Source organism: Ascaphus truei, chromosome 3 (assembly GCF_040206685.1).
Source record: "Ascaphus truei isolate aAscTru1 chromosome 3, aAscTru1.hap1, whole genome shotgun sequence".
Lineage (NCBI taxonomy): Eukaryota > Metazoa > Chordata > Amphibia > Anura > Ascaphidae > Ascaphus > Ascaphus truei.
Window position 1 is genome coordinate 3,688,343 of NC_134485.1, and position 23,385 is coordinate 3,711,727.

A 23,385-nucleotide genomic window follows, 5' to 3' on the forward strand; every position below is an offset into this window, starting at 1 on the left:
CTCCCCGCTTTACTGATACGGACCTGACATACAGAACACAAGAAAAGCATAGACTATTCCAGCACAGCACTCCCCGCTTTACTGATACGGACCTGACATACAGAACACAAGAAAAGCATAGACTATTCCAGCACAGCACTCCCCGCGTTACTGATACGGACCTGACATACAGAACACAAGAAAAGCATAGACTATTCCAGCACAGCACTCCCCGCTTTACTGATACGGACCTGACATACAGAACACAAGAAAAGCATAGACTATTCCAGCACAGCACTCCCCGCTTTACTGATACGGACCTGACATACAGAACACAAGAAAAGCATAGACTATTCCAGCACAGCACTCCCCGCTTTACTGATACGGACCTGACATACAGAACACAAGAAAAGCATAGACTATTCCAGCACAGCACTCCCCGCTTTACTGATACGGACCTGACACACAGAACACAAGAAAAGCATAGACTATTCCAGCACAGCACTCCCCGCTTTACTGATACGGACCTGACATACAGAACACAAGAAAAGCATAGACTATTCCAGCACAGCACTCCCCGCGTTACTGATACGGACCTGACATACAGAACACAAGAAAAGCATAGACTATTCCAGCACAGCACTCCCCGCTTTACTGATACGGACCTGACATACAGAACACAAGAAAAGCATAGACTATTCCAGCACAGCACTCCCCGCTTTACTGATACGGACCTGACATACAGAACACAAGAAAAGCATAGACTATTCCAGCACAGCACTCCCCGCTTTACTGATACGGACCTGACATACAGAACACAAGAAAAGCATAGACTATTCCAGCACAGCACTCCCCGCTTTACTGATACGGACCTGACACACAGAACACAAGAAAAGCATAGACTATTCCAGCACAGCACTCCCCGCTTTACTGATACGGACCTGACATACAGAACACAAGAAAAGCATAGACTATTCCAGCACAGCACTCCCCGCTTTACTGATACGGACCTGACATACAGAACACAAGAAAAGCATAGACCATTCCAGCACAGCCCTCCCCGCTTTACTGATACGGACCTGACACACAGAACACAAGAAAAGCATAGACCATTCCAGCACAGCCCTCCCCGCTTTACTGATACGGACCTGACACACAGAACACAAGAAAAGCATAGACCATTCCAGCACAGCACTCCCCGCTTTACTGATACGGACCTGACATACAGAACACAAGAAAAGCATAGACTATTCCAGCACAGCACTCCCCGCGTTACTGATACGGACCTGACATACAGAACACAAGAAAAGCATAGACTATTCCAGCACAGCACTCCCCGCTTTACTGATACGGACCTGACATACAGAACACAAGAAAAGCATAGACCATTCCAGCACAGCCCTCCCCGCTTTACTGATACGGACCTGACACACAGAACACAAGAAAAGCATAGACCATTCCAGCACAGCACTCCCCGCTTTACTGATACGGACCTGACATACAGAACACAAGAAAAGCATAGACTATTCCAGCACAGCACTCCCCGCGTTACTGATACGGACCTGACATACAGAACACAAGAAAAGCATAGACTATTCCAGCACAGCACTCCCCGCTTTACTGATACGGACCTGACACACAGAACACAAGAAAAGCATAGACTATTCCAGCACAGCACTCCCCGCTTTACTGATACGGACCTGACATACAGAACACAAGAAAAGCATAGACTATTCCAGCACAGCACTCCCCGCTTTACTGATACGGACCTGACATACAGAACACAAGAAAAGCATAGACTATTCCAGCACAGCACTCCCCGCTTTACTGATACGGACCTGACATACAGAACACAAGAAAAGCATAGACTATTCCAGCACAGCACTCCCCGCGTTACTGATACGGACCTGACATACAGAACACAAGAAAAGCATAGACCATTCCAGCACAGCCCTCCCCGTGTTACTGATACGGACCTGACATACAGAACACAAGAAAAGCATAGAATATTCCAGCACAGCACTCCCCGCTTTACTGATACGGACCTGACATACAGAACACAAGAAAAGCATAGACTATTCCAGCACAGCACTCCCCGCGTTACTGATACGGACCTGACATACAGAACACAAGAAAAGCATAGAACATTCCAGCACAGCACTCCCCGCGTTACTGATACGGACCTGACATACAGAACACAAGAAAAGCATAGACTATTCCAGCACAGCACTCCCCGCTTTACTGATACGGACCTGACATACAGAACACAAGAAAAGCATAGACTATTCCAGCACAGCACTCCCCGCTTTACTGATACGGACCTGACATACAGAACACAAGAAAAGCATAGACTATTCCAGCACAGCACTCCCCGCTTTACTGATACGGACCTGACATACAGAACACAAGAAAAGCATAGACTATTCCAGCACAGCACTCCCCGCTTTACTGATACGGACCTGACACACAGAACACAAGAAAAGCATAGACTATTCCAGCACAGCACTCCCCGCTTTACTGATACGGACCTGACACACAGAACACAAGAAAAGCATAGACTATTCCAGCACAGCACTCCCCGCTTTACTGATACGGACCTGACATACAGAACACAAGAAAAGCATAGACTATTCCAGCACAGCACTCCCCGCTTTACTGATACGGACCTGACATACAGAACACAAGAAAAGCATAGACTATTCCAGCACAGCACTCCCCGCTTTACTGATACGGACCTGACATACAGAACACAAGAAAAGCATAGACTATTCCAGCACAGCACTCCCCGCTTTACTGATACGGACCTGACATACAGAACACAAGAAAAGCATAGACTATTCCAGCACAGCACTCCCCGCGTTACTGATACGGACCTGACATACAGAACACAAGAAAAGCATAGACCATTCCAGCACAGCCCTCCCCGTGTTACTGATACGGACCTGACATACAGAACACAAGAAAAGCATAGACTATTCCAGCACAGCACTCCCCGCTTTACTGATACGGACCTGACATACAGAACACAAGAAAAGCACAGACCATTCCAGCACAGCACTCCCCGTGTTACTGATACGGACCTGACATACAGAACACAAGAAAAGCATAGACTATTCCAGCACAGCACTCCCCGCTTTACTGATACGGACCTGACATACAGAACACAAGAAAAGCATAGACCATTCCAGCACAGCACTCCCCGTGTTACTGATACGGACCTGACATACAGAACACAAGAAAAGCATAGACTATTCCAGCACAGCACTCCCCGCTTTACTGATACGGACCTGACATACAGAACACAAGAAAAGCATAGACCATTCCAGCACAGCACTCCCCGTGTTACTGATACGGACCTGACATACAGAACACAAGAAAAGCATAGACTATTCCAGCACAGCACTCCCCGCGTTACTGATACGGACCTGACATACAGAACACAAGAAAAGCATAGACTATTCCAGCACAGCACTCCCCGCTTTACTGATACGGACCTGACACACAGAACACAAGAAAAGCATAGACTATTCCAGCACAGCACTCCCCGCTTTACTGATACGGACCTGACATACAGAACACAAGAAAAGCATAGACTATTCTAGCACAGCACTCCCCGCTTTACTGATACGGACCTGACATACAGAACACAAGAAAAGCATAGACTATTCCAGCACAGCACTCCCCGCTTTACTGATACGGACCTGACATACAGAACACAAGAAAAGCATAGACTATTCCAGCACAGCACTCCCCGCGTTACTGATACGGACCTGACATACAGAACACAAGAAAAGCATAGACTATTCCAGCACAGCACTCCCCGCTTTACTGATACGGACCTGACATACAGAACACAAGAAAAGCATAGACTATTCCAGCACAGCACTCCCCGCTTTACTGATACGGACCTGACATACAGAACACAAGAAAAGCATAGACTATTCCAGCACAGCACTCCCCGCTTTACTGATACGGACCTGACATACAGAACACAAGAAAAGCATAGACTATTCCAGCACAGCACTCCCCGCTTTACTGATACGGACCTGACACACAGAACACAAGAAAAGCATAGACTATTCCAGCACAGCACTCCCCGCTTTACTGATACGGACCTGACATACAGAACACAAGAAAAGCATAGACTATTCCAGCACAGCACTCCCCGCGTTACTGATACGGACCTGACATACAGAACACAAGAAAAGCATAGACTATTCCAGCACAGCACTCCCCGCTTTACTGATACGGACCTGACATACAGAACACAAGAAAAGCATAGACTATTCCAGCACAGCACTCCCCGCTTTACTGATACGGACCTGACATACAGAACACAAGAAAAGCATAGACTATTCCAGCACAGCACTCCCCGCTTTACTGATACGGACCTGACATACAGAACACAAGAAAAGCATAGACTATTCCAGCACAGCACTCCCCGCTTTACTGATACGGACCTGACACACAGAACACAAGAAAAGCATAGACCATTCCAGCACAGCACTCCCCGCTTTACTGATACGGACCTGACATACAGAACACAAGAAAAGCATAGACTATTCCAGCACAGCACTCCCCGCTTTACTGATACGGACCTGACATACAGAACACAAGAAAAGCATAGACTATTCCAGCACAGCACTCCCCGCTTTACTGATACGGACCTGACATACAGAACACAAGAAAAGCATAGACCATTCCAGCACAGCCCTCCCCGCTTTACTGATACGGACCTGACACACAGAACACAAGAAAAGCATAGACCATTCCAGCACAGCACTCCCCGCTTTACTGATACGGACCTGACATACAGAACACAAGAAAAGCATAGACTATTCCAGCACAGCACTCCCCGCGTTACTGATACGGACCTGACATACAGAACACAAGAAAAGCATAGACTATTCCAGCACAGCACTCCCCGCTTTACTGATACGGACCTGACACACAGAACACAAGAAAAGCATAGACTATTCCAGCACAGCACTCCCCGCTTTACTGATACGGACCTGACATACAGAACACAAGAAAAGCATAGACTATTCCAGCACAGCACTCCCCGCTTTACTGATACGGACCTGACATACAGAACACAAGAAAAGCATAGACTATTCCAGCACAGCACTCCCCGCTTTACTGATACGGACCTGACATACAGAACACAAGAAAAGCATAGACTATTCCAGCACAGCACTCCCCGCGTTACTGATACGGACCTGACATACAGAACACAAGAAAAGCATAGACCATTCCAGCACAGCCCTCCCCGTGTTACTGATACGGACCTGACATACAGAACACAAGAAAAGCATAGAATATTCCAGCACAGCACTCCCCGCTTTACTGATACGGACCTGACATACAGAACACAAGAAAAGCATAGACTATTCCAGCACAGCACTCCCCGCGTTACTGATACGGACCTGACATACAGAACACAAGAAAAGCATAGAACATTCCAGCACAGCACTCCCCGCGTTACTGATACGGACCTGACATACAGAACACAAGAAAAGCATAGACTATTCCAGCACAGCACTCCCCGCTTTACTGATACGGACCTGACATACAGAACACAAGAAAAGCATAGACTATTCCAGCACAGCACTCCCCGCTTTACTGATACGGACCTGACATACAGAACACAAGAAAAGCATAGACTATTCCAGCACAGCACTCCCCGCTTTACTGATACGGACCTGACATACAGAACACAAGAAAAGCATAGACTATTCCAGCACAGCACTCCCCGCTTTACTGATACGGACCTGACATACAGAACACAAGAAAAGCATAGACTATTCCAGCACAGCACTCCCCGCTTTACTGATACGGACCTGACACACAGAACACAAGAAAAGCATAGACTATTCCAGCACAGCACTCCCCGCTTTACTGATACGGACCTGACATACAGAACACAAGAAAAGCATAGACTATTCCAGCACAGCACTCCCCGCTTTACTGATACGGACCTGACATACAGAACACAAGAAAAGCATAGACTATTCCAGCACAGCACTCCCCGCTTTACTGATACGGACCTGACATACAGAACACAAGAAAAGCATAGACTATTCCAGCACAGCACTCCCCGCGTTACTGATACGGACCTGACATACAGAACACAAGAAAAGCATAGACCATTCCAGCACAGCCCTCCCCGTGTTACTGATACGGACCTGACATACAGAACACAAGAAAAGCATAGACTATTCCAGCACAGCACTCCCCGCTTTACTGATACGGACCTGACATACAGAACACAAGAAAAGCACAGACCATTCCAGCACAGCACTCCCCGTGTTACTGATACGGACCTGACATACAGAACACAAGAAAAGCATAGACTATTCCAGCACAGCACTCCCCGCTTTACTGATACGGACCTGACATACAGAACACAAGAAAAGCATAGACCATTCCAGCACAGCACTCCCCGTGTTACTGATACGGACCTGACATACAGAACACAAGAAAAGCATAGACTATTCCAGCACAGCACTCCCCGCTTTACTGATACGGACCTGACATACAGAACACAAGAAAAGCATAGACCATTCCAGCACAGCACTCCCCGTGTTACTGATACGGACCTGACATACAGAACACAAGAAAAGCATAGACTATTCAAGCACAGCACTCCCCGCGTTACTGATACGGACCTGACATACAGAACACAAGAAAAGCATAGACTATTCCAGCACAGCACTCCCCGCTTTACTGATACGGACCTGACACACAGAACACAAGAAAAGCATAGACTATTCCAGCACAGCACTCCCCGCTTTACTGATACGGACCTGACATACAGAACACAAGAAAAGCATAGACTATTCTAGCACAGCACTCCCCGCTTTACTGATACGGACCTGACATACAGAACACAAGAAAAGCATAGACTATTCCAGCACAGCACTCCCCGCTTTACTGATACGGACCTGACATACAGAACACAAGAAAAGCATAGACTATTCCAGCACAGCACTCCCCGCGTTACTGATACGGACCTGACATACAGAACACAAGAAAAGCATAGACTATTCCAGCACAGCACTCCCCGCTTTACTGATACGGACCTGACATACAGAACACAAGAAAAGCATAGACTATTCCAGCACAGCACTCCCCGCTTTACTGATACGGACCTGACATACAGAACACAAGAAAAGCATAGACTATTCCAGCACAGCACTCCCCGCTTTACTGATACGGACCTGACATACAGAACACAAGAAAAGCATAGACTATTCCAGCACAGCACTCCCCGCTTTACTGATACGGACCTGACATACAGAACACAAGAAAAGCATAGACTATTCTAGCACAGCACTCCCCGCTTTACTGATACGGACCTGACATACAGAACACAAGAAAAGCATAGACTATTCCAGCACAGCACTCCCCGCTTTACTGATACGGACCTGACATACAGAACACAAGAAAAGCATAGACTATTCCAGCACAGCACTCCCCGCGTTACTGATACGGACCTGACATACAGAACACAAGAAAAGCATAGACTATTCCAGCACAGCACTCCCCGCTTTACTGATACGGACCTGACATACAGAACACAAGAAAAGCATAGACTATTCCAGCACAGCACTCCCCGCTTTACTGATACGGACCTGACATACAGAACACAAGAAAAGCATAGACTATTCCAGCACAGCACTCCCCGCTTTACTGATACGGACCTGACATACAGAACACAAGAAAAGCATAGACTATTCCAGCACAGCACTCCCCGCTTTACTGATACGGACCTGACACACAGAACACAAGAAAAGCATAGACTATTCCAGCACAGCACTCCCCGCTTTACTGATACGGACCTGACATACAGAACACAAGAAAAGCATAGACTATTCCAGCACAGCACTCCCCGCGTTACTGATACGGACCTGACATACAGAACACAAGAAAAGCATAGACTATTCCAGCACAGCACTCCCCGCTTTACTGATACGGACCTGACATACAGAACACAAGAAAAGCATAGACTATTCCAGCACAGCACTCCCCGCTTTACTGATACGGACCTGACATACAGAACACAAGAAAAGCATAGACTATTCCAGCACAGCACTCCCCGCGTTACTGATACGGACCTGACATACAGAACACAAGAAAAGCATAGACCATTCCAGCACAGCCCTCCCCGTGTTACTGATACGGACCTGACATACAGAACACAAGAAAAGCATAGACTATTCCAGCACAGCACTCCCCGCTTTACTGATACGGACCTGACATACAGAACACAAGAAAAGCACAGACCATTCCAGCACAGCACTCCCCGTGTTACTGATACGGACCTGACATACAGAACACAAGAAAAGCATAGACTATTCCAGCACAGCACTCCCCGCTTTACTGATACGGACCTGACATACAGAACACAAGAAAAGCATAGACTATTCTAGCACAGCACTCCCCGCTTTACTGATACGGACCTGACATACAGAACACAAGAAAAGCATAGACTATTCCAGCACAGCACTCCCCGCTTTACTGATACGGACCTGACATACAGAACACAAGAAAAGCATAGACTATTCCAGCACAGCACTCCCCGCGTTACTGATACGGACCTGACATACAGAACACAAGAAAAGCATAGACTATTCCAGCACAGCACTCCCCGCTTTACTGATACGGACCTGACATACAGAACACAAGAAAAGCATAGACTATTCCAGCACAGCACTCCCCGCTTTACTGATACGGACCTGACATACAGAACACAAGAAAAGCATAGACTATTCCAGCACAGCACTCCCCGCTTTACTGATACGGACCTGACATACAGAACACAAGAAAAGCATAGACTATTCCAGCACAGCACTCCCCGCTTTACTGATACGGACCTGACACACAGAACACAAGAAAAGCATAGACTATTCCAGCACAGCACTCCCCGCTTTACTGATACGGACCTGACATACAGAACACAAGAAAAGCATAGACTATTCCAGCACAGCACTCCCCGCGTTACTGATACGGACCTGACATACAGAACACAAGAAAAGCATAGACTATTCCAGCACAGCACTCCCCGCTTTACTGATACGGACCTGACATACAGAACACAAGAAAAGCATAGACTATTCCAGCACAGCACTCCCCGCTTTACTGATACGGACCTGACATACAGAACACAAGAAAAGCATAGACTATTCCAGCACAGCACTCCCCGCTTTACTGATACGGACCTGACATACAGAACACAAGAAAAGCATAGACTATTCCAGCACAGCACTCCCCGCTTTACTGATACGGACCTGACACACAGAACACAAGAAAAGCATAGACTATTCCAGCACAGCACTCCCCGCTTTACTGATACGGACCTGACATACAGAACACAAGAAAAGCATAGACTATTCCAGCACAGCACTCCCCGCTTTACTGATACGGACCTGACATACAGAACACAAGAAAAGCATAGACCATTCCAGCACAGCCCTCCCCGCTTTACTGATACGGACCTGACACACAGAACACAAGAAAAGCATAGACCATTCCAGCACAGCCCTCCCCGCTTTACTGATACGGACCTGACACACAGAACACAAGAAAAGCATAGACCATTCCAGCACAGCACTCCCCGCTTTACTGATACGGACCTGACATACAGAACACAAGAAAAGCATAGACTATTCCAGCACAGCACTCCCCGCGTTACTGATACGGACCTGACATACAGAACACAAGAAAAGCATAGACTATTCCAGCACAGCACTCCCCGCTTTACTGATACGGACCTGACATACAGAACACAAGAAAAGCATAGACCATTCCAGCACAGCCCTCCCCGCTTTACTGATACGGACCTGACACACAGAACACAAGAAAAGCATAGACCATTCCAGCACAGCACTCCCCGCTTTACTGATACGGACCTGACATACAGAACACAAGAAAAGCATAGACTATTCCAGCACAGCACTCCCCGCGTTACTGATACGGACCTGACATACAGAACACAAGAAAAGCATAGACTATTCCAGCACAGCACTCCCCGCTTTACTGATACGGACCTGACACACAGAACACAAGAAAAGCATAGACTATTCCAGCACAGCACTCCCCGCTTTACTGATACGGACCTGACATACAGAACACAAGAAAAGCATAGACTATTCCAGCACAGCACTCCCCGCTTTACTGATACGGACCTGACATACAGAACACAAGAAAAGCATAGACTATTCCAGCACAGCACTCCCCGCTTTACTGATACGGACCTGACATACAGAACACAAGAAAAGCATAGACTATTCCAGCACAGCACTCCCCGCGTTACTGATACGGACCTGACATACAGAACACAAGAAAAGCATAGACCATTCCAGCACAGCCCTCCCCGTGTTACTGATACGGACCTGACATACAGAACACAAGAAAAGCATAGAATATTCCAGCACAGCACTCCCCGCTTTACTGATACGGACCTGACATACAGAACACAAGAAAAGCATAGACTATTCCAGCACAGCACTCCCCGCGTTACTGATACGGACCTGACATACAGAACACAAGAAAAGCATAGAACATTCCAGCACAGCACTCCCCGCGTTACTGATACGGACCTGACATACAGAACACAAGAAAAGCATAGACTATTCCAGCACAGCACTCCCCGCTTTACTGATACGGACCTGACATACAGAACACAAGAAAAGCATAGACTATTCCAGCACAGCACTCCCCGCTTTACTGATACGGACCTGACATACAGAACACAAGAAAAGCATAGACTATTCCAGCACAGCACTCCCCGCTTTACTGATACGGACCTGACATACAGAACACAAGAAAAGCATAGACTATTCCAGCACAGCACTCCCCGCTTTACTGATACGGACCTGACACACAGAACACAAGAAAAGCATAGACTATTCCAGCACAGCACTCCCCGCTTTACTGATACGGACCTGACATACAGAACACAAGAAAAGCATAGACTATTCCAGCACAGCACTCCCCGCTTTACTGATACGGACCTGACATACAGAACACAAGAAAAGCATAGACTATTCCAGCACAGCACTCCCCGCTTTACTGATACGGACCTGACATACAGAACACAAGAAAAGCATAGACTATTCCAGCACAGCACTCCCCGCGTTACTGATACGGACCTGACATACAGAACACAAGAAAAGCATAGACCATTCCAGCACAGCCCTCCCCGTGTTACTGATACGGACCTGACATACAGAACACAAGAAAAGCATAGACTATTCCAGCACAGCACTCCCCGCTTTACTGATACGGACCTGACATACAGAACACAAGAAAAGCACAGACCATTCCAGCACAGCACTCCCCGTGTTACTGATACGGACCTGACATACAGAACACAAGAAAAGCATAGACTATTCCAGCACAGCACTCCCCGCTTTACTGATACGGACCTGACATACAGAACACAAGAAAAGCATAGACCATTCCAGCACAGCACTCCCCGTGTTACTGATACGGACCTGACATACAGAACACAAGAAAAGCATAGACCATTCCAGCACAGCACTCCCCGTGTTACTGATACGGACCTGACATACAGAACACAAGAAAAGCATAGACTATTCCAGCACAGCACTCCCCGCGTTACTGATACGGACCTGACATACAGAACACAAGAAAAGCATAGACTATTCCAGCACAGCACTCCCCGCTTTACTGATACGGACCTGACACACAGAACACAAGAAAAGCATAGACTATTCCAGCACAGCACTCCCCGCTTTACTGATACGGACCTGACATACAGAACACAAGAAAAGCATAGACTATTCTAGCACAGCACTCCCCGCTTTACTGATACGGACCTGACATACAGAACACAAGAAAAGCATAGACTATTCCAGCACAGCACTCCCCGCTTTACTGATACGGACCTGACATACAGAACACAAGAAAAGCATAGACTATTCCAGCACAGCACTCCCCGCGTTACTGATACGGACCTGACATACAGAACACAAGAAAAGCATAGACTATTCCAGCACAGCACTCCCCGCTTTACTGATACGGACCTGACATACAGAACACAAGAAAAGCATAGACTATTCCAGCACAGCACTCCCCGCTTTACTGATACGGACCTGACATACACTGGCGACACACTTTATTCGAGCTCGGCTAGTCCCACGAATTCGGGTATACCCGGGTGTATTGAGGTTTGTGACTGTTTTCTGCCCGAGTGCATTGGGTTATTTTCTAGGCAGGGATTGAAGCATTTTATTCCCGCTGGCTGCAATACTGCACAGTATATATATATATACTGCATTACAATTCATGAATTTATGCCATCTGGTAGACACGCAAAGCATTGCAGCCTATTAAGTCCTAATCATTAACATTTAACAGATCAGCCGCCCGTCAGCCAGGCATGAACCCAGGCTGGGAAGGCAAACGCAACGGGGCTTGTCAGAGGTGAGGAGCGGCGCATTCCAGGTATCTGCCAGGTACATACTGGGTATTTGCTCGAATAAAGTGTGTCGGTGCAGTACAGAACACAAGAAAAGCATAGACTATTCCAGCACAGCACTCCCCGCTTTACTGATACGGACCTGACATACAGAACACAAGAAAAGCATAGACTATTCCAGCACAGCACTCCCCGCTTTACTGATACGGACCTGACACACAGAACACAAGAAAAGCATAGACTATTCCAGCACAGCACTCCCCGCTTTACTGATACGGACCTGACATACAGAACACAAGAAAAGCATAGACTATTCCAGCACAGCACTCCCCGCTTTACTGATACGGACCTGACATACAGAACACAAGAAAAGCATAGACCATTCCAGCACAGCCCTCCCCGCTTTACTGATACGGACCTGACACACAGAACACAAGAAAAGCATAGACCATTCCAGCACAGCCCTCCCCGCTTTACTGATACGGACCTGACACACAGAACACAAGAAAAGCATAGACCATTCCAGCACAGCACTCCCCGCTTTACTGATACGGACCTGACATACAGAACACAAGAAAAGCATAGACTATTCCAGCACAGCACTCCCCGCGTTACTGATACGGACCTGACATACAGAACACAAGAAAAGCATAGACTATTCCAGCACAGCACTCCCCGCTTTACTGATACGGACCTGACATACAGAACACAAGAAAAGCATAGACCATTCCAGCACAGCCCTCCCCGCTTTACTGATACGGACCTGACACACAGAACACAAGAAAAGCATAGACCATTCCAGCACAGCACTCCCCGCTTTACTGATACGGACCTGACATACAGAACACAAGAAAAGCATAGACTATTCCAGCACAGCACTCCCCGCGTTACTGATACGGACCTGACATACAGAACACAAGAAAAGCATAGACTATTCCAGCACAGCACTCCCCGCTTTACTGATACGGACCTGACACACAGAACACAAGAAAAGCATAGACTATTCCAGCACAGCACTCCCCGCTTTACTGATACGGACCTGACATACAGAACACAAGAAAAGCATAGACTATTCCAGCACAGCACTCCCCGCTTTACTGATACGGACCTGACATACAGAACACAAGAAAAGCATAGACTATTCCAGCACAGCACTCCCCGCTTTACTGATACGGACCTGACATACAGAACACAAGAAAAGCATAGACTATTCCAGCACAGCACTCCCCGCGTTACTGATACGGACCTGACATACAGAACACAAGAAAAGCATAGACCATTCCAGCACAGCCCTCCCCGTGTTACTGATACGGACCTGACATACAGAACACAAGAAAAGCATAGAATATTCCAGCACAGCACTCCCCGCTTTACTGATACGGACCTGACATACAGAACACAAGAAAAGCATAGACTATTCCAGCACAGCACTCCCCGCGTTACTGATACGGACCTGACATACAGAACACAAGAAAAGCATAGAACATTCCAGCACAGCACTCCCCGCGTTACTGATACGGACCTGACATACAGAACACAAGAAAAGCATAGACTATTCCAGCACAGCACTCCCCGCTTTACTGATACGGACCTGACATACAGAACACAAGAAAAGCATAGACTATTCCAGCACAGCACTCCCCGCTTTACTGATACGGACCTGACATACAGAACACAAGAAAAGCATAGACTATTCCAGCACAGCACTCCCCGCTTTACTGATACGGACCTGACATACAGAACACAAGAAAAGCATAGACTATTCCAGCACAGCACTCCCCGCTTTACTGATACGGACCTGACACACAGAACACAAGAAAAGCATAGACTATTCCAGCACAGCACTCCCCGCTTTACTGATACGGACCTGACATACAGAACACAAGAAAAGCATAGACTATTCCAGCACAGCACTCCCCGCTTTACTGATACGGACCTGACATACAGAACACAAGAAAAGCATAGACTATTCCAGCACAGCACTCCCCGCTTTACTGATACGGACCTGACATACAGAACACAAGAAAAGCATAGACTATTCCAGCACAGCACTCCCCGCGTTACTGATACGGACCTGACATACAGAACACAAGAAAAGCATAGACCATTCCAGCACAGCCCTCCCCGTGTTACTGATACGGACCTGACATACAGAACACAAGAAAAGCATAGACTATTCCAGCACAGCACTCCCCGCTTTACTGATACGGACCTGACATACAGAACACAAGAAAAGCACAGACCATTCCAGCACAGCACTCCCCGTGTTACTGATACGGACCTGACATACAGAACACAAGAAAAGCATAGACTATTCCAGCACAGCACTCCCCGCTTTACTGATACGGACCTGACATACAGAACACAAGAAAAGCATAGACCATTCCAGCACAGCACTCCCCGTGTTACTGATACGGACCTGACATACAGAACACAAGAAAAGCATAGACTATTCCAGCACAGCACTCCCCGCTTTACTGATACGAACCTGACACACAGAACACAAGAAAAGCATAGACTATTCCAGCACAGCACTCCCCGCTTTACTGATACAGACCTGACATACAGAACACAAGAAAAGCATAGAACATTCCAGCACAGCACTCCCCGCTTTACTGATATGAACCTGACACACAGAACACAAGAAAAGCATAGACTATTCCAGCACAGCACTCCCCGCTTTACTGATACGGACCTGACATACAGAACACAAGAAAAGCATAGACTATTCCAGCACAGCACTCCCCGCTTTACTGATACAAACCTGACATACAGAACACAAGAAAAGCATAGACTATTCCAGCACAGCACTCCCCGCTTTACTGATACGGACCTGACATACAGAACACAAGAAAAGCATAGACTATTCCAGCACAGCACTCCCCGCTTTACTGATACAAACCTGACATACAGAACACAAGAAAAGCATAGACTATTCCAGCACAGCACTCCCCGCGTTACTGATACGGACCTGACACACAGAACACAAGAAAAGCATAGACTATTCCAGCACAGCACTCCCCGCTTTACTGATACGGACCTGACATACAGAACACAAGAAAAGCATAGACCATTCCAGCACAGCACTCCCCGCTTTACTGATACGGACCTGACATACAGAACACAAGAAAAGCATAGACTATTCCAGCACAGCACTCCCCGCTTTACTGATACGGACTTGACATACAGAACACAAGAAAAGCATAGACTATTCCAGCACAGCACTACCCGCTTTACTGATACGGACCTGACATACAGAACACAAGAAAAGCATAGACTGTTCCAGCACAGCACTCCCCGCTTTACTGATACGGACCTGACATACAGAACACAAGAAAAGCATAGACTATTCCAGCACAGCACTCCCCGCTTTACTGATACGGACCTGACATACAGAACACAAGAAAAGCATAGACTATTCCAGCACAGCACTACCCGCTTTACTGATACGGACCTGACATACAGAACACAAGAAAAGCATAGAACATTCCAGCACAGCACTCCCCGCTTTACTGATACGAACCTGACACACAGAACACAAGAAAAGCATAGACTATTCCAGCACAGCACTCCCCGCTTTACTGATACGGACCTGACATACAGAACACAAGAAAAGCATAGACTATTCCAGCAAAGCACTCCCCGCGTTACTGATACGGACCTGACATACAGAACACAAGAAAAGCATAGACTATTCCAGCACAGCACTCCCCGCTTTACTGATACGGACCTGACATACAGAACACAAGAAAAGCATAGACTATTCCAGCACAGCACTCCCCGCTTTACTGATACGGACCTGACATACAGAACACAAGAAAAGCATAGACTATTCCAGCACAGCACTCCCCGCTTTACTGATACGAACCTGACATACAGAACACAAGAAAAGCATAGACTATTCCAGCACAGCACTCCCCGCTTTACTGATACGGACCTGACATACAGAACACAAAGTTACAGAGTTACTGATACGGACCTGACATACAGAACACAAGAAAAGCATAGACTATTCCAGCACAGCACTCCCCGCTTTACTGATACAAACCTGACATACAGAACACAAGAAAAGCATAGAACATTCCAGCACAGCACTCCCCGCTTTACTGATACGGACCTGACATACAGAACACAAGAAAAGCATAGACTATTCCAGCACAGCACTCCCCGCTTTACTGATACGAACCTGACATACAGAACACAAGAAAAGCATAGACTATTCCAGCACAGCACTCCCCGCTTTACTGATACGGACCTGACATACAGAACACAAGAAAAGCATAGACTATTCCAGCACAGCCCTCCCCGCTTTACTGATACGGACCTGACATACAGAACACAAAGTTACAGAGTTACTGATACGAACCTGACATACAGAACACAAAGTTACAGAGTTACTGATACGGACCTGACATACAGAACACAAGAAAAGCATAGACTATTCCAGCACAGCACTCCCCGCTTTACTGATACGGACCTGACATACAGAACACAAAGTTACAGAGTTACTGATACGAACCTGACATACAGAACACAAAGTTACAGAGTTACTGATACGGACCTGACATACAGAACACAAGAAAAGCATAGAATATTCCAGCACAGCACTCCCCGCTTTACTGATACGAACCTGACATACAGAACACAAGAAAAGCATAGACTATTCCAGCACAGCACTCCCCGCTTTACTGATATGGACCTGACATACAGAACACAAGAAAAGCATAGACCATTCCAGCACAGCACTCCCCGCTTTACTGATACGGACCTGACATACAGAACACAAAGTTACAGAGTTACTGATACGAACCTGACATACAGAACACAAAGTTACAGAGTTACTGATACGGACCTGACACACAGAACACAAGAAAAGCATAGACTATTCCAGCACAGCACTCCCCGCTTTACTGATACGGACCTGACATACAGAACACAAGAAAAGCATAGACCATTCCAGCACAGCACTCCCCGCTTTACTGATACGGACCTGACATACAGAACACAAGAAAAGCATAGACTATTCCAGCACAGCACTCCCCGCTTTACTGATACGGACCTGACATACAGAACACAAGAAAAGCATAGACTATTCCAGCACAGCACTCCCCGCGTTACTGATACGGACCTGACATACAGAACACAAGAAAAGCATAGACTATTCCAGCACAGCACTCCCCGCTTTACTGATACGGACCTGACATACAGAACACAAGAAAAGCATAGAATATTCCAGCACAGCACTCCCCGCTTTACTGATACGAACCTGACATACAGAACACAAGAAAAGCATAGACTATTCCAGCACAGCACTCCCCGCTTTACTGATATGGACCTGACATACAGAACACAAGAAAAGCATAGACCATTCCAGCACAGCACTCCCCGCTTTACTGATACGGACCTGACATACAGAACACAAAGTTACAGAGTTACTGATACGAACCTGACATACAGAACACAAAGTTACAGAGTTACTGATACGGACCTGACACACAGAACACAAGAAAAGCATAGACTATTCCAGCACAGCACTCCCCGCTTTACTGATACGGACCTGACATACAGAACACAAGAAAAGCATAGACCATTCCAGCACAGCACTCCCCGCTTTACTGATACGGACCTGACATACAGAACACAAGAAAAGCATAGACTATTCCAGCACAGCACTCCCCGCTTTACTGATACGGACCTGACATACAGAACACAAGAAAAGCATAGACTATTCCAGCACAGCACTCCCCGCGTTACTGATACGGACCTGACATACAGAACACAAGAAAAGCATAGACTATTCCAGCACAGCACTCCCCGCTTTACTGATACGGACCTGACATACAGAACACAAGAAAAGCATAGACTATTCCAGCACAGCACTCCCCGCGTTACTGATACGGACCTGACATACAGAACACAAGAAAAGCATAGACTATTCCAGCACAGCCCTCCCCGTGTTACTGATACGGACCTGACATACAGAACACAAGAAAAGCATAGACTATTCCAGCACAGCACTCCCCGCTTTACTGATACGGACCTGACATACAGAACACAAGAAAAGCATAGACTATTCCAGCACAGCCCTCCCCGTGTTACTGATACGGACCTGACATACAGAACACAAGAAAAGCATAGACTATTCCAGCACAGCACTCCCCGCTTTACTGATACGAACCTGACATACAGAACACAAAGTTACAGATTTACTGAAAGGCTTAGCGCTGTATAGAATTGAAAAGACCAGGCAAGTGACAGGGCACATTCCCCGGTACAGATTAGCGCACTCGATCCAGTGTCTGCTACCGTTCAAGTCAATGGCAGTTAATGCCGTATTGCGGCAATAACTTGATTTATCTGCCCCTATAATTAGTGCAGAGACATGTGATGGCAGATACAATAGACTTGTTCAAAAAAAGGTTGAACATCTTTTTAGATAGGAAAGGTATACAGGGATATACCAAATAGGTATACATGGGAAGGATGTTGATCCAGGGAGTAATCCGATTGCCAATTCTTGGAGTCAGGAAGGAATTAATTTTTCCCCTTACGAGATCATTGGATGATATGACACTGGGGTTTTTTGTTTGCCTTCCTCTGGATCAATAAGTATAGATATAGGATAAAGTATCTTTGTCATAATTTAGCATAGGTTGAACTTGATGGACGTACATCTTTTTTCATCCTCATCTACTATGTAACTACTATGTAACTATTGTCAGCGTTGTGTCGGGATCACTGACGGTCTTCTTGTAATTGTCACAGTTGATTAGATAACATATTTTGTTTTCTTCATAAGCAGAGATGTGCAAACGATTCCCCCGCACTTTCCCACTTTGGGGATAGTCACCTTTTTTTTAAGGTTTGCCAAGTAAAAGTCTCCACAGCCTGAAATATGTTTTTTTTTCCCATAGAGAGGGAAATAGTGAGGGAGATGGGGGAGATAGAATGAGGAGGGGTGCAAATAATTTGGATATACTTTGCATATTCTAATGGTTTTATTTCCCAGATATCTCAGGCCCCCACTCTTTCATCGTCTTTTCCAAAATTTGATTTCACGGCTCATTTCTGTCTTCCAAGATTCAAAATGATAAAGTTTGATTTAATAAAGGTTGAATGTCACTTTAGAAATATAAATATTGCCCGGACATTCCAGGGTAACAAGAAAACGTTTTGGAATGTTCCCATGTTTTGAACGTTCTAGACTAAGCGAACTTGGGCCTGTTCCCACATCCCTGATCCTCAGAACGGAGCGGGGTCTTCATTGTTTATTCTGAGAAGCAGTGTGTATGTTAAATATTACTGTACTGTGACCCGTTTCATGCCTGCCTTTGTCCTAACATCTGTGAAATGTATATTTTGGACCCGAGTTGCAAACTATGGTAAAACACTTACCTTAAAATGTTACCAAGCTCCCAATTATTTCCTATCTGTATCTACAGTATATTCTGTGTATCTATAATGAACATAATCATTGCAGTGGGTCTTTCCAGTAGCTGTATTGGTCCTGAAGAAATGAAGATACAGAATGAATGTGTGTGATATATTGTGAAACATATGCAAGCACGGGCACTAAATTCCATTTAAAGTCTGTGGTATACAGTGACAATGGGTTGTGATACTGTACCGCGACAGCTCATGTCACAGGTCACAGCTGGATACCTTGTAACTAAATGCTTTGATCGTCCCACAATAATGATGTGGAACAGAACGTGATACAAAAAGTAACAACATCTATGAAGTGTTCTCACATTGTGGCAACAAAAGGCATCAACTATTACTGTATATACTGACTCTCTTTCTTTTATAAAGTAAAAATAAATCCACATTGACCGTACAATTGTTGACACACCCAACGCAGATTTATTGAAATATACTTTTTACTACAATACTGGAAAAGAAAGTACTTGGAGTCATTAAAGTTCCATAAAATGCTGGTGCTTGTATTTATAATGATGAAATAGACTTTGAAGATCTACTGTATGAAAATGCATTATTCCTTGTAGACTGGATGCACTTTGCAAAGATTAGTTCATCTTTCTTTCTTCTCTCTGCAAGTAAAGAATATAAACATCAGAGCATCTCCAGACTCGTAAGAGAACGTGTCAGGTCCCTTATTATACACACGGAGGTGCGTGGGACTATTATTTCATGGTTGAATACCATGCTACACTCCTGTAAGAAACATATTGTCTAGATTAGGAGTGTCAAACCCTCATGGGCCACCAACAGGTCAGGTTTTAACGATATCCCTGCTTTAGCAAAGGTGGCTCAATCTTCGACTGCCCCCCCCCCCCCCTGTGATGAAGCAGGGCTCTTCTGAAAACCTGACCTGTTGGTGGCTCTCGAGGACTGAAGTTGGCCGCCTCTGGTCCAGATGACAGGTTTTGAAGTTGTAAGCCTGGCTATTTCCAATCATTGTACTTATTTCGGAAGGAACTCCTGGGGAAAGGACTAGAGGTGTTTCACGGCTGAGTCAGAGTCCGCACGGGATTTGCAACGATGACGCCCGTGGCCCAGCTACACCAACCAGCGCTAAGGAAAAATGGAGAAGTTAGCTACAAAACATAGCATGCTAGTTGACTAAAAACAGACTCATTTTTGGAGATTAAATCTCCATTTCCCTTAGCACTAGGGTGACCATTCGTCCCGGTTTTTGCCGGGACGGTCCCGGTTTTTGCTGGGCTGTCCCGGTTGCCCGTCCGTCCCGGGAATGTCCCGGTTTTTCTCCCTGGTGCGCGGGGGAGTCGGCGACGATGCGAGGGGGGGGATGCGCGGGGGGAGCGAGCGGTGGTGCCGAGGAGGAGGATGCGGCAGCCGGGTAGTATTTTTTCCATGTTAGAATGCCGGGGGGGCGGGGGGGCGGGGGGGCTGGGCTTTAGAGAGTAGAAGCAGGGGATTGGTTGGAGGTCAGAGGATCTCAGGGGCGGGGCTTTCTACCGGGGCCGGATGGAGTGAGCTGCTTCTCAGTGAGCTGCTTGTGTGTGTGTGTGTGTGTGTCTCGTGTGTGTGTGTGTGTGTGTGTGTGTGTGTGCGTGTGATGTCTGTCTGTGTGTGTGTCATAGGAGGAGAGGAGGCAGAGGTATGAGGAGGGGGAGATATGACGAGCTGAGGGGAAGGTATTAGGAGGGGGGAGATATGAGGGGGGAGAGGGTAGGTATAGGGAGGGATGGGGAAGGTATGAGGAGGGATGGGGCAGGTATGAGGAGGGATGGGGCAGGTATGAGGAGGGATGGGGCAGGTATGAGGAGGGATGGGGCAGGTATGAGGAGGGATGGGGCAGGTCTGAGGAGGATGGGGCAGGTATGAGGAGGGGAGGAAGCTATGAGGAGGGGAGGGGAATGTATGAGAAGGGGGAGATATAAGGAGGGGGGAGATATGTGGGGGGAGAGGGGAGGGATGGGGAGGGATGGGGCAGGTATGAGGAGGGATGGGGCAGGTATGAGGAGGGATGGGGCAGGTATGAGGAGGGGAGGGGAATGTATAGGGAGGGATGGGGAAGGTACAGGGAGGGATGGGGAAGGTACAGGGAGGGATGGGGAAGGTACAGGGAGGGATGGGGAAGGTATGAGGAGGGAATGGGCAGGTATGAGGAGGGATGGGGAAGGTATGAAGAGGGATGGGGAAGGTATGAAGAGGGATGGGGAAGGTATGAGGAGGGATGGGGAAGGTATGAGGAGGGATGGGGAAGGTATGAGGAGGGATGGGGCAGGTATGAGGCGGGATGGGGAAGGTATGAGGAGGGGAGATATAAAGAGGGGGGGGGGAGATATGAGAGGGAGAGGGTAGGTATGAGGAAAGGATGGGGAGGGAGAAGTATGAGGAGAAGAAGGTATGAGGAGAGGAGGGGAGGTATATGGAGAGTTGGGGGAGGTATGAGGGGAGCAGAAGAGGGGGAAGTATAAGGAGAGGGGGAAGTATGAGGGGGCAGGTATGAGGAGAGGAGGGGGAAGTATGAGGTGAGGGGCTGTGTGTGTTTGTCACTGTGTGTTTGTCACTGTGTGTGTGTGTGTGTGTGTGTGTCACTGTGTGTGCACGTATATTGGGGAGGGAGGTTGAGTGTGGGGAGGGGGGAAAACTACATGGGGGTGGGGGTGCAAGAGGGGGGGAGGAATGGGTGACTGGGGAGTGTGAGGTGGGGTGAGAGTGAGGTGGTGTGTGAGAAGGTGGGGGTTCTCAAAAGGCCACCGAAACGTGGGTTGAGGCCCTGGTGAAAACGTTCTTCCTGGGCCCCGGGAAAGCTGTCTGCGGCCCTGCATGGCAGTGATGTCACTGACTGTGGCCCTGCATGGCAGTGATGTCACTGACTGCGGCCCTGCATGGCGGTGATGTCACTGCTGCCACGAGGAGAGCAAGAGACCCTATTTTGCAAAGTGTAATATACACACTAGGTCAGGAATGTCACATTTTTCAAAGTCTTAATTTTAATTAATGCCTACATTTTTTTATTTAATTTTAATTTATGTCAATTAATTATTTATTTAATTTTAATTTGTTAATTATTTTAATTTTAATTAATGTCTTCATTATTTCTATACACACAAACACATACACTGCAGCCCCCACCAACGGGACGCATTATGGTGCTGAGGCATCACGTGATGCCACATTGTCATGTCACCGCCTGACGTCAGTGTCTCGTTGTCATGGCAACGGGGTGCGTCACATGATGTAATGTGTTTTATAAATAATTTTTTATTGTGTCCCGGTTTTTAATTTTGAAAATCTGGTCACCCTAGTTAGCACTGCTTGATGTATCTGGGCCAGTGTGCCTGGCAATTTCATTTAACACGCTACGTTGCGAAATGAGCTAAGATTGCTAGATTTTCATGCGAAATTCCCTAAAATAGCAATATTGGCTTAACTCGGAGACTATAAATCGGGCACACACGCCCTGTCTGCTGAATACAATGTTTCCAGACAATCCACTTCACATTTTTACACATCGAATTTCGCCTGGG

The 23,385-nt window shown here is 46.8% G+C and overlaps 1 protein-coding gene across 1 annotated transcript in view; it reads right to left on the reverse strand.

Moving 5' to 3' along the window:
• Positions 1-20,278: 20,278 nt before the first annotated feature.
• The window catches only part of TMPRSS3 (transmembrane serine protease 3), a 171,598-nt gene continuing 168,491 nt past the window's right edge, over positions 20,279-23,385 (reverse strand). Inside the window, exon 13 of the mRNA XM_075593018.1 lies at positions 20,279-20,475. Within this exon, the coding sequence (XP_075449133.1) occupies positions 20,452-20,475 (24 nt within the window). The 3' untranslated portion in view covers positions 20,279-20,451. The remainder of the gene's footprint in view (positions 20,476-23,385) is intronic.